The sequence below is a fragment of the Abramis brama genome, assembly GCF_963993115.1.
Source record: "Abramis brama genome assembly, chromosome: 3".
Classification (NCBI taxonomy): Eukaryota; Metazoa; Chordata; class Actinopteri; order Cypriniformes; family Leuciscidae; genus Abramis; species Abramis brama.
The window spans coordinates 58492021-58505471 of NC_139965.1; the positions used below are offsets into that span (position 1 = coordinate 58492021).

At 37.0% G+C, this 13451-nt stretch overlaps 1 protein-coding gene across 8 annotated transcripts in view; it reads right to left on the bottom strand.

Moving 5' to 3' along the window:
• The window catches only part of pacsin3 (protein kinase C and casein kinase substrate in neurons 3), a 53288-nt gene that overhangs the window by 20530 nt on the left and 19307 nt on the right, over positions 1 to 13451 (bottom strand). For 6 of the 8 annotated variants that reach the window (XM_084108470.1, XM_084108474.1, XM_084108472.1 and 3 more), the window contains 5 exons: positions 11008 to 11108; positions 9039 to 9195; positions 7665 to 7900; positions 5283 to 5438; positions 4442 to 4617 (listed from right to left, as the gene is read on the bottom strand). In XM_084108470.1, the coding sequence (XP_083964596.1) occupies positions 4442 to 4617; positions 5283 to 5438; positions 7665 to 7900; positions 9039 to 9195; positions 11008 to 11061 (779 nt within the window). In that variant the 5' untranslated portion in view covers positions 11062 to 11108. Of the gene's footprint in view, positions 1 to 4441; positions 4618 to 5282; positions 5439 to 7664; positions 7901 to 9038; positions 9196 to 11007; positions 11109 to 11406; positions 11478 to 13451 lie in introns of those variants that run through there. The other 2 variants (XM_084108475.1, XM_084108471.1) reach the window with 2 other exon arrangements.

Here is a 13451-nt window from a genome sequence, read left to right on the forward strand (position 1 = left end):
TATTATTTAATTCAAAAAGTATTGATTTGATAAAAATAATTTACACAGTCCATTTTACTCAAAATTAGATTTTCTTTTTTTTATGATTATTAGAATATTGTGTTTTTTTTTTTTTTTAGCTCAATCTCTATAGGCCTTACAGTCTTTACAATGGCACACACTGTGTAAAGGTCATTTTCAAAACACACAACTTTCAAAAGTGTATAATGGACTTTTTGTCTACTGAAAGTCTTTTGGAAAGATGTTTCGTCAGCTTAGCAATCGGTATGTTGTTAAACAACAGTACAATCCACTGAACACTGTACTTTAGTCCCTCATAGCCTCGTTCTCATTCCGGTCAAAAATTACATATATGGCTCTACCTAAAACTATTGGTAAGACTATCTAAGTCTATTGGAAGCTGCCTTTTGAATACATTTTAGCCAAATTCTGTAGAAGTATCACATGTATACTTTGTGGATAAGGCAATCACAGAATGCATGGCAACAAGCTCAGTGAGAATTATTAGATAAGATGGTAGATCAAGGGAAATGCCAATTATACATATCAGCAGACTGTTTTCAATATTGAAAAGTATTGATTGATAAATACTGTCATCTAATTAAAAATGTACAATTTTACCTAATGTGTGTGTGCTGTGTATTTATTATGCAGTATTATTAGAGTAAAGAGTCATTAGGAGCATTAGATTCTATTGGAATCTACTCCTAAATCACTGTTTGGTTGGTGTGTGTGAACAACCGTCAATGGACTTGGTGCTGACTAGGGTTGGGTGTCGTATTGTTTGAATTTTTACGATTCGGTTTATCAATCCTGATTCTTATCGATATCTAATTTTGCTATTAGGGAGAAGGATCCGACATTCCAGAACCCACTCATGGGCCGTGCAAAGACAACAGCTCATTCACACTCGACCCATTAGAAATTCACCACCACTGGAGCCCGGGGCCCAAAACAGCTCTATGGTTGATGACTCCACACTGTTTGGGTCCGTAAATGTTAGGGGTGTGAAGAGATCTCATGACGAAATTTCTCGTCGAGGTGAAAAGTCTCGCAATATCACCATGAAGGAGCGTGAGGGTGAAATTAGCATAGAATATGACACCGCTACATTTACACTACGCCTCCAATGTCGTTTTGCTTTTTTATAGAAATCAAAACCATTTAATTCAGTTAGATAACGGCCGCTTCAATTGTAAATAGGCCTGTCACGATTATGAAATTTGGCTGACGATTAATTGTCTAAAAAATAATTGCGGTTATGCCAATTAATTGTCAGTTTTAGGGCTTTGACGATTAATTGTCTGTGTTAGGGCTTTGGCGATTATGCCGATTAATTGTCTGTTTTAGGGCTTTGTGCTTCATTTATTAAATAATTGTGATGAATTTAATCCTTTGTAAGTTATCATTTTGCAGTGTAAGATTACAGTTAACACCTTTAAATATTAAATAAATATATTCAATATGACAATTTGTTTATTAAACTTAGTAAGTGTATAAATCAGCAGCAAAAAGTAATTTTTGAAAACATCTGCACAGTAATTTAATAAAATCTAAACATGTTAATAAAAACAAATGTGCACAAACCATGATAATATGATACGCTTCAAAACAGAGCGGAACAAAGCGCGTATGCGCATCGCGGGTGCAGAATGATGTGCTTAATGCAACATGGAGTCACAGTGCGCAGCGCTGCACAAGTGCGCATTTAAAAGTTCACAGCACAAAGCGAAGAAATGTCGAGGGCACAAATCCTAGTGTATATCAGTCCAACAGTTTATTGATCATTTGTTTCTTCACAGTTTTAAACTCCAGTTATTGTGCGTCTGATGCCAATTCATAGTCCTTGTGCTGTGTAGGCACACGGTAGCGAGCGAGTCATTTAGAAACAGCAAAAAACTCCAGCAAAATAAAGTCATTTTATGCAAATCCACAGCCCTTTATCTACAGATCAAGCATTATAACGTCAATGTCACATTGGAGAAAGTTTTACCGTGTATCCTGTCGTAACCGGACGACGCGCGCTGTTTGAATGCCGAACGGGAATGATTGACAGCTGCAGAGTTTGAATGCTGAATGGAATGATTGACAGCTGCAGACGAGTTTGTGAACTTTAATTTAACAATGTAAATATACTACTGTCCCTCACATTAAGCTATGGAATGGCTTCAGATGACTTTGAATATATTGCTGGAAAACGTAATTAGTGCTTGTCTATTTATTTTGGTCCATGATTCCCCCTTGTGCCGTAGGCCTATAAAAGAGCGCAATAATCGCGGTTGTCTGAAACAATCGCGGTTAGATCAAATAATCGCGATCAGACGGTTATCTAATTATCGCGACAGGCCTAATTGTAAACTATTGCACATGTCTGCTCTGCTCATCCAACATGAGCATGAGGAATCACAGTTCACTGATCACGTGACGAGAGTAAGGTGAGATGACTGACAAGACCACAGCAGAGGATTCGTTGTGCAACAGAGCCTAATCATCTAAGCGTCTGATAAATGTCATATCTTGTAGAATGCGCGCTCAGCAACACTACTCCTTATACAGAGTACATGCGATCGCAAATTCAAAAGTGAAAGTAAAACGCGAGCTCCCTGATGCACACAAATTAGGCTGACGACAATAGCCTGTCTCCCAATATCAAATCCTATCTTAGGCTGGGCTGTGTAGTGCTAACCACCTCTTAGCTCTGATTTCCGTTTTGGTCTCTGTTTGCTCTTTGAATATACTTTAAGTACTTTGATTACGGTTGCACTTATTGTTTGCACTTGAGTGTTATACTGTTTTATTTCTATGTTCAATTTGTGGAAAGGAGTTAATTCATGAGGTTTCACACATCCTCAATCAGAAGTACTGGAAGCTCATAATTCTTGTACAGTAAGGTCTGAAGAGACTCATGTTAAATCATACAGGAGAAAAGCCAGTCAGTTGAGTTTGTGGCAAAACCTTTTACAGTGCTTGTATATTAGGGCTGGGTTTTGACAGAAATTTCACAATTCGATTCGATTTCGATTCACAAGCTTGCAATTCGATTCGATTTCGAATCCGATTCGATTCGATTCAATATTGATTATTTTGGATATCAGGTACAATACATGGCAAATTTTCAAGGAAAACAAATCTCTTAACTAATGTTGTAAACTATGGGAGTCAGTTGTAGCCTATGGGCTTCATTAGCCTAATATAATATTGAAGGTAAAATGAACTGATTTGTACACAAACACTTAAATTACACTTTTATTTATTTTTATAATAATAATAATAATAATAATAATAATAATAAAGTTAAACATTATAACATAAACATTTAAATGGTGGCTGTCATAAAAACTTGCCAGATGTATTCAAACATGCATTTAATGTTAACATTAAATTATAATGAATATGTAATATGGTGCATATATTTAGCAAAATGCTCCTCTCTAGAATTTTTCTAGCTGACTAAGAAGTTTATGGTCACTGGATATGGTTTTTCTGAGGTAAATGTGACGTTACATGACATTGTTTACAAGCTGTTTTACTGACGTCTTTCCACGGTTGAAACACTGATTGAGCGATTCCATGTGACATGATACGGATTTCGATAAGTTGTACTCTATATCTTTTAACACACTTTCAGATGCTCATTCATGTTTATTTCACGCTGTAACTGGTGTTATTAAGCCGGAAGAGAAGATCATGTGCTGCTGCTTCTCTTGAGCTGAGCCAGAGCGATCTCACGCCACAGCGGCAACACGGTATTTATGTTTTTGAATTTCGTAAGAAAATGGACGTAATTTGAAATCTGAGACTTTGTTTCAAATCACTAGTAACAAAGCACAAAGATTATTGCGATTTATTGGATGGGATGCGTGCTACAATGTTCCAATCATTCATCAACTGAAAACAGGATGACTAATCAATTCTTGGGATTTAAGAATCGATATCGGTTCGTAAAAATGAGAATCAATTAAAATTGAGAAATCTATATTTTTTAACCATCCCTATTGTATATTGTCATCTTTCAATGCATATGATAATTCATACTCAGAAAGTAGAACTGAAATTACACTGATTACAAGATGATTCATTTCAAATGAATTTCAATTACATTTCAAAATGCAACCTGCAGACTATTTTTCCAGTCATGAATTTTGTCATTGAGGATTTATTAAAAAATCTGTGCAAAAAAACTCTCTTGTTCTCATGAGCTAAGTTTCTCGTCACACCCCTAGTAAATGTCATATATTTTCTAAGCAAAGAAATCAATAAGAGTAATCAAAATGTGTGCGTATTATCGAATCCCTGGTTTTTAGGATTTTGGAACCGGTTCTTGATACCAAACCCTACTGCTGACACAAAGAGTTTCAAATTCTACATATTAATTAGCATGCTGTCCTAGAAGATAATGTCAGTTTAGAGTGTGAAGCAGTGACATATCAGAGGGACTTACCCATCATTGCTGGAGAGGTCCATGTGCTGGTGCATGTCCTGAAGAACTTCTTTAAAAAAGCACAACCTCTTCTTTTCGGCCTCCTGGGTGATTTCAAACACTTGCTCCATGTCTTCCATGTAACGTGGGTTACATCGATTCAGCTCGTCCAGGGCTCTCTCGTAACGCTCTTTAGCCTGAGGAAAACAACCAAAAAAAAAAAAGACCCAAAAAAAACAAGCAGGTCATGGGACACAGGGTCACTAACAAAGATCAGAATTTCCTGTTCAGAATACCCAGAATACATCTAATGGACCAATGAATATTCACAAGGTTTTGATGGAGAGTTGTTGAAACTAAAGGAGAAAGCTGTACCACTTTCTTTATTTGTACATCACATTGGATCAAAGCATCATATAAATGAAATGTAAATGTACTAATATGAATTTCACGACTATCTGAAAGACAGACAACAAGTCTGCTTTCATAAATTATGGGAAAACAAAGCAAAATGCCTCTAAAATAAATAAAATCAGGTGGCGTTTCTCTTTACACCTTTGAAAAAGCAGAAAATGAAGGTATAAAGTGTAGGTTTGTGCATGAAACATGTTGTTCACACCCATAATTTATCATTGTCACAGTACGACATCATCACACGAGCTTTACTATTGGCACTAGCAACAAGCAAGCCTTGTCTTGTCTACATTTTATGGAAATTCTGTCATTCCCCACCCATCTCCTTCCACCTAGACATGGACACTCGTTGACAAGCTTTCCATACAGTAATTACAAGCTTAAATGGAAAAACCTCACAAAACTAAAATGACTAAAACTGCTGTGTCTGTGCTTTTTCTCACGGTACCTTCTCTGCCTCTTGGGTGCATTTCTCCAGGCGATCTGTGAACTTGCGGACCTCCTCTTGGGATTTGGTTGTGTCAGCCTTGGCATGAGTTTCACGGGTCAATGCCGTGCGCTCTTCCTTCCGGGCTTGGTGGTAACTTTTTTTGGTAGAATCCACCTAACGCAGAGAAAATGTTTACACATCCATACTATTTACTCATTACTATATACACTGTGATACATGGTGTAATACATAGTTTTCTTTAAACACTGTTATAGACCTATAATAAATAAAGACTCATTCATCCTAACATTGCTCCAAATCAGTCGTCGAGGTTAATTTAATTTCAGTCTGTTTCTCATACTAAGCTATCATATTGCTTTAGAGGACTTGGGATACAACAAACCAATCATTAGGGTTTCTGCAGGTTTATGAAGGTAAATTTAAGACTTTAAGACCTTTTAAGACTAAGTAAATAAAATGTAAGGAATAAAGTCAAGGGAACACAACATGTCTAGGGAGAAACACAAGCAACACGTCAGAGTTAAAAAAAATAATTTCTAATAGATATCTATTACGTTTCACTTTTGTTTTTTATAAGTAGCTTCATTCACTCTGCTCTCAACCACTAGAATATGGAAATATCTTTTACGGTACCTTCTGATCACTCTGCACAAAAATGATGTTTTTCTCAGTATTTTCGTATTGTTTTCCAGTGCAAATGTCTAAAGATTCTCATCACAATGCATTTACTGGAGATACAAAATAACAAAACATGAAGTCCTGTTTTCTGTGAAATTGATAAAAATGAAGTGAGCTTATGATTAAATCAAGAACAAATATCTGCCAATCTGCTCAGAAAAATCTACTTAATTCTAAGAGAAGTTTTGAAACACATTAACAGATAATTTAATTCATTTTCATTCGCACCTTAAGTAAATCTCTCTTTATTTAAAGATGTTTAGATATTTGTATTGGAAAAAAGGACAAACATAGTGAGGAAGATATTAATTTCTTGCAATGCATGCAACATTTAACTGCGCGACTAAGACTTTCTGCTCTGATTTCAGCACCCTTAATTTGTGTAAGGGCGAATTAAAACTTAAGACTTGCAGAAACCCTTTTTTTGGTCATTTTTGGAGCTTGGCAATCACTGAACACCATCTACTTATTGCATGAAAATAAAAAACAGATTTTTTGCATTGGTCTAAATGGCAACACTTTACAATAAGATTGTTAACAATAGTCAACTACATTAGTTAACATGAACTAACAATGAAAACACAACACAAAACAAGATAGGCAAAGTGGATTTAAACTAATTTCTTTTGTTCTCATAGCTGCCAACTCTCACGCATTCACCGAGAGACACACGCAATTGACACTCTTCACACGCTCTCACGCCACACATCCATTTTCTCACGCACAGAAAAATCGCGGAGCAAAGAGGACACGGAGACCGACAGACTAGACAGAGGTTACTTATGATATAAAAAAAATCTCAGCTCTCAGATTCTGTCACTTTTATTACGAAATTCAGACAATAAATACCGTTTTGGCGCTTGTAAATGTGACGTGACAGATCCCTAGCGGCACGTGAACCGATCATCTCTAGCTGATAGTAAATAACTTTAAACACGAATGAACACTGTTGAAAGATACAGTACAACTTACCGAAATGTATATTCCTCATACATAATATCGACCAATCAATCAAACAAAGGGGTCAATAAAACAGCTGGAGAACAATCATGTCACATAACATTTACCTCAGGAAAGCCATTTAATGACCATAATATAGGCTATAGCACGTTAGTTGGCTAGAAAAAAAGAGCTATAGAGAGTATTTGGCTAAATATGTGTACTATATTGCATATTTATTATATTTTTACTTATATCATTAAATAAAGTTGTTATTATAATAAAAAAACGCATTATATTTAATTTGTGTTATTTTTTAACCTTAAATAATACTGCCAGCTGATAGGGCTCTCTGTATGTTTACAGCATTAGGTGAGTTGTTTTTTTCTTGAGAAAAATTAACCCTATCTTGTGTAGCCTACCTAATATTTATCCAAATGAGTCAATATTAAATCAAATCACAATAACTGAATTGAATTGAAATAATAAAAAAGCGTAGCTTACCAGAAATTGAACCATGTAAACATTGTAACATGTTGTCACTAAACCTAATAAAATTCAGTTTAGTTACTAAAATGTTTTGACAATCACAATACACTTGTGATCGAAAAAAAAATTACACCCCCCCAACCCCCACCCCCCAAAACATAAATCTCACTCCAAGCAAAACTCCAAAGTTGGCAGCTATGGTTCTCTCTGCCATCATTTAATGGATTAAATCCATACTAATGGTGTAGTATTCTGCAAAAGGAGAAGACTCACATCCTTCAGTTTTCGGACCCAGGGTTTCTGGGCCTTACGGAAGCCTTCGTCTGCGTCTTTGGTCTCACGGAATCCACCAATCATTTGCTTGTGGAAGGCATCCTTCTGCCAGTTTCTAATCTTTTCACTGTCCTCAACAACCAGTTTCTCTTTTAGCTCCATATGGATCTCACTCAGTCTGTCAGCCGCATTCATGAAAGCATGCCAGGCCTTTTCCAGAGTCCCATACTGTGAGCCTGCAGGAGAGAAAACAGAATTCAGCTTATTACAGTGGATAGTTGCTTACTGGTCCAACTTATAAAAATAAAAACACCCCCAAGTTTGTATAATATTGTTCTCTAGATACACATCTTGCCTCTTATTATAATTGTAGGTCAGTGTGTCTGCCCCTTTAAGGTCACATGGTTTGGTTACTGGAATATTTGTCCAGCCTGAGGCTCTCACTGGGAGGTAATCCACTCATATCCACGACTTTTCTTAAGGTCAATACAAGACTTTGTTTACACTGAATCCTAAATGCTTAAAACTGTAAATGTTGGTACTGTTCTCATGGTTATTTTGCAAGTGCTGAAAACATCTATGCAAAATCCAGTATATTGTCGCTGTCGGGCGGAAAACCCGTATCTCCAGGATTCGTTATTTTAATTTTTTTCATAAATCATTACGATTGGTCACCCTTTACGTCTGTCTGTGGGTTTTGCAAATATCTAACCAATGAAAAAAGTATTAAAAAGAGCTTGTTTAAACCTCATAACTCTATTGGATCCTCAAACTGTCAGTCAAACCTCATAACTCCACCCACTTTATTGTGAATGAAGTGCTAATGTTCTATTAATTTAAGGAGCAGAGAAGAGTGTCTTAGTCTACCATTTTTAACGTTGAGTGAGTAACCAATACTTGAAATAGCCTGTGTGAAGCGTTATATCATGAGGCCAAACGACCTTAACCAGTAAGTTGATGAAAATGTAATGCGATGCACTTACTGCATCAGATGCAGCTGTTCTAATGACGGACAAAACACGACATTCGATGGTCAAAAACCTTGCAACTCTATTTGAGCTTGATTTTGGTAAAATGTTAATAATATAATGACAAATGTAAGTGTCTGACCATATATAATGCGACACGAATTGATAGATCACTGACACACGACGTAAGCAACAGAGGAAGCATTACTGTATATTACATTCATACCTTCTTTTCCCCAAACTACTGTGCAACTATTTTCGGGTGGGCACTGATACGGTAAATGAAAGGTCAGACAGATTTATAAATGTTTGACAGAGGCACTTATCAGCTCATCAGTATAGAATGTGTTGATGTGACAGTAGAGAGATGCCTCTACTTTAAGGTAAGACGCAGATGCATACTGACCTTTCTCCACAACACCCCTCCATTTCCTTGCCCAGTCACTCAGCTGCTGGGAATAGCCCTTCTCAATCTTGGCCCGCTCCTGGAAGCAGCTGACCAGCTCGTTGCATAGCTTGTAGCCATCGTCAATGCGCTTAACCGTCCTCTTGTAGTTCCCAGGCTAACCGATGAAAGTCATGTTAGAGAGTCATACTAAAACAATGCACACAGATCAACTTCTGAATCCGGTTCTCAAGCTTAACTCGCTGACTTTGTGATCTGATCACAACAATTAACAACTAGGAATATCAGTGAATATATAATTTCAGTCTAATAAATGTTAATCATTAAGATTTTAGAATTTGACTCTTCTTCCTGTAACTTACATAAACCAGTTTAGAGGAACTGTGCCATCTGTGACTTATGTTTCCCTCAAAGCAAGGAGAAACGAGATAGCACTTGTATTTCGGTTATCAAGTGAAACGAGAAGAAAGCATTTATGAACAGGGACATTTATGACAAATCTAAAAATAAAATGAATAAAAAGAAGTGGTCCACACAACGTGATGCACATCTGGGTGAAAGGTTTATAGAATTATAAAGGAACTACATTAATGATTTATATTTCAAAAACATATAAATATATATAATTGAGAAAAAAACATTTACAGCATGATCCCATCTCAAAAGTTTTATTGTGCTGCAGATTATTTACATTTATTAATATTCATAATACTAGAAGTGAAACTATGTTAACATTTTCTACTAGTGCAGCATTTGAAGCACTATTAGTTGAGCCAATGACACAGCTTACCCCACTTTGGCACACTTTACCCCAGATATCATTTTAGAAAACAAAAATAGTCATGGCTAATCTTTGTATCTTAAAATGGTTTTAGACATTGTCAATTGACCAATATGTTTGCTATATAGTTATATTATAAACTTGTAGCATAAACAAACTTTTAGCATCACTTTTCTCATGTGCATCTCTCAGTTACAAGCAGCTGTATATTATGGGCCCTTTCTACATAGTGATGAGACAAATGTATTTATATAGCCCTTTTAAGAATACACATTGTTATACAAATTGTTAATATATATCCATCTTTATAGAACTGTGCGATAATACGGTTTACATTTTGCGATGATATAGCCTACTATAAACAATCATGCAGCCGAGATTTGCTGTATAATATATATATTGTTTGCTTTACGTGTATGTATGCAGGCAAAGTAGGATGTATCCAACTATTATGGTTTACATTTGACGATATAACAATCAAGCAGTTAAGATTTGCTATATAGTACATAGTAGCTTATTATGAGTGTACTGTATGTATTTGGGTAAAGATGAATATACTTATAGTAGTTGTATAATTCATTATTAATAATGATTCATTAATTATCTCAAGTTATATTGTGGAGATAATGAGAATTATGAAACCAGTGACGTTTTGTTAAACTTATAACAATTTGCTGTGGTGACAAGCCTAATTACTATTTGGTGACGCATATAAATGACGGTTAAAATATAACATCACCCAGTCCTAAGCAGTTTTGCTGAGGAGTTAATTGAAAGTAATCATGGCATAATACTAATGTACCATGTACTGCGTGTTATGTATAAGTCCTCCAGTGCGCAAGCCAAAGGCAACTTTATTGCAAAAGAATTGAAAAAGTCCATGTGATGAAAAATGGAGGGAAAAAAAACAAAACACCCTAAACTGTCAACAGGACTGATGGCAAAATGCTACGTTCACTTTGCTATCTAAGAGCTCTTTTTATCTCTTAGTTTTTTCCAAGGCAAGTATGGACCTGACCAAGCATGCTTGAAGAATAGTAGTGCAGAAAGCTGTCAGAGAGCTCTTGGAAATGTCGGATCTGCAGGAATTCGCTCCTTTAGAGTCTCTAACTCCCTGGCTGGACGCCACAGCATGCGGCCCACTCTGCCAGGGAGATGTGTGTGAGTGTGTAAATGTGGGATACTAACCTCCCAGAAGCTGTCCCAGCTCCCAACGTCTTGCAGATCCCCGTTGGAAGACATTTTGGGGTCGCCCTTGCAGCACGGAATGATGGCGGCTGTCTGTCAAACTGTGAAGAACAAGTCGTGAAATCAAACAGAGCCAACAAGTGTAGCATATCATGACAACCAAAGACACACAAAACAAACTAGTTCATCCAGTCTCTGCTCTACATGACACATGCCCTCAAGTTCAATCCGGAAAACTAAGCAGTGGCAAATCATACGAAATATATATTCCATAGACATTTCACTGCGGTCCTGCCAGGAACTTCTCGTGACTCCTTGGCCTCTAAAGTTAAGACATCTGCCCAGGCACAGTAATCCTGTATTCGATACAGTAAAGAAGCTAGCGTAGGCCAGTCTCACCTCTGAGCGGATTTGTGTCTGCCTAAGGTAAACCTAGGTGAAGCAGAAGCTTCTCTGCTCCAGTCTGGGTGGAGTCGCAGAAAAGGCAAATGGGTCCTCCCTTTAATATGTTCCTGGTCGAGTGTTAAGCACATTCTTAAAATAAAGGTTCTTTTATTGGCATTGGCGATTCCATGAAGAACTTTTAACATCCATGGAACCCTTTCATTGCACAAAAGGTTTTTTATAGGGAGGAAAACAATTCTTTAGATTATTAAAAAAAAATGTTCTTTACACTAAAGCTGTGGTCACACATTTCACCAAAATGTCTTGGGTCCATTATCTCTGTTAATAGCATAGCCATGCATTGCCAATACAAGATCTTGACCAAAAATTGATGGAATGAAATGTTGTATCCATCAAAAGGTGCATCAATTTTTGGTCAAGATCTTGTATTGTCCAGCACTCTGTAAAGTCTCCTCCAGCACATCCCAAAGACTTTCAATGAGTTTAAGTCTGGACTCAGAGGAGCCGATTCATGTGTGAAAATGATTCTTCATGCTCCACCCAACCATTCTTTCACAGTTTCAGTCTGATGAATCTTAACATTGTCATCCTGGAAAATGGCCATGATGTTTCTTCCTACTAGTGCTGTTAAAAGTACCGAATTCAGTCCCAAGTTTGTATTGATACCATCAATGTTCACAATTATTGTGATACTATCACAATAATAAACGTGACGACACCAGCATTTTCCTCTAACATTTGGTCTGTGATTGGCAACAATAAGCACTTCAAAAACATGTTGTAAAAAGAAATCTTTGACGCTCTTCCCCGAACGCTTACACAGAAACACATGGAAGCGTTTGAAAGCAGTCAATCAACGGATCCCTAGTAGATCCACTGATAGACGGATACGCTGATAGCATCTGCTTTTAAACGCTCTCGTGTTTATCTGTGCAAGCGCTCGGTGAAGAAAACCTGTTTTTGAAGCGTTGATCATTGTAGCCGATCACAGATATATGTTGAGCGCTTGAACGCAATGGCCAATCAGATGCGTTTAAGAATCCATTCAACAGAGCTCAAAATGCTAGAAGGAAATGATGGTATCGTCACTTTTTTTAAATGTCTGTAACGAGTCGGTACAGAAGATGGGAATTTTGACAACACTACTTCCTACATGGTTGTTTAAGAAATGAAACGCTACACACTCCACCAACTAGGGTTAGAAGAACTCTTGCCAAACATATAACAAGCTAGAAACAATCACTGCAATAATGATCCAATCATAGACTCTTAAGCATTTGCCTGTTTAAATCCAAACAGCGACTGGGCAGTGTGTAAAGCACAGCTCACACACAACTCACTCTCAAACCAAGCTACTTTCTGTTTGTCAGAATGGTGAATTCAAGAAATAAAGGTACCTGGGTTCCTGAAACCTTTCCATTGGACAAAAGGTTCTAAGAAAAAAAATGGTTCTTTAAGAACTGTTTACAAAAAAGTTATTTGGGGATTGCTGCAAAAAAAACCTTTATTTTTAAGAGTGTGGAAAGGCATGTCGATAAAAATGTGTCTGCTGACATGCAAGTGTCCATTGCTCATAGGGGCATGGGACACACTACGCCTCTCCAACACTTACTCATCGCCCTAAAATAACCTGTTTATTAATGCACAAAGTGCTTTGGCTACTGCATAAACTACATTTAGTCCAAACAGAACAAGTAGGCGTACATCTAATAAACTTTGTACACGCTCTTCCTGTGCTTGTATACATTTAGCACCACTTCTGGCCTTGGGTTCTCATCATATTGTTTGAGGCAAGGTCGTATAGTTTCCTCAAACAGACACAACAAAAGGGAGGAAAGGAGTGGGATCGGCCTCGCTGGAGCATCTGCTTCCAATTCAGGCCAAACTGGCTATGCTAATGGAAAATTAGCATCCTCAGGAGGGACTTGGGAACCAACATAGTGGAGAGCATTTGCTGTGGATGCATAGTTTTTGACAATATATTTAATGTTGTGTTGAGCAATTTCTGGTTTGCGATATATTTTCAAACATGACACAAA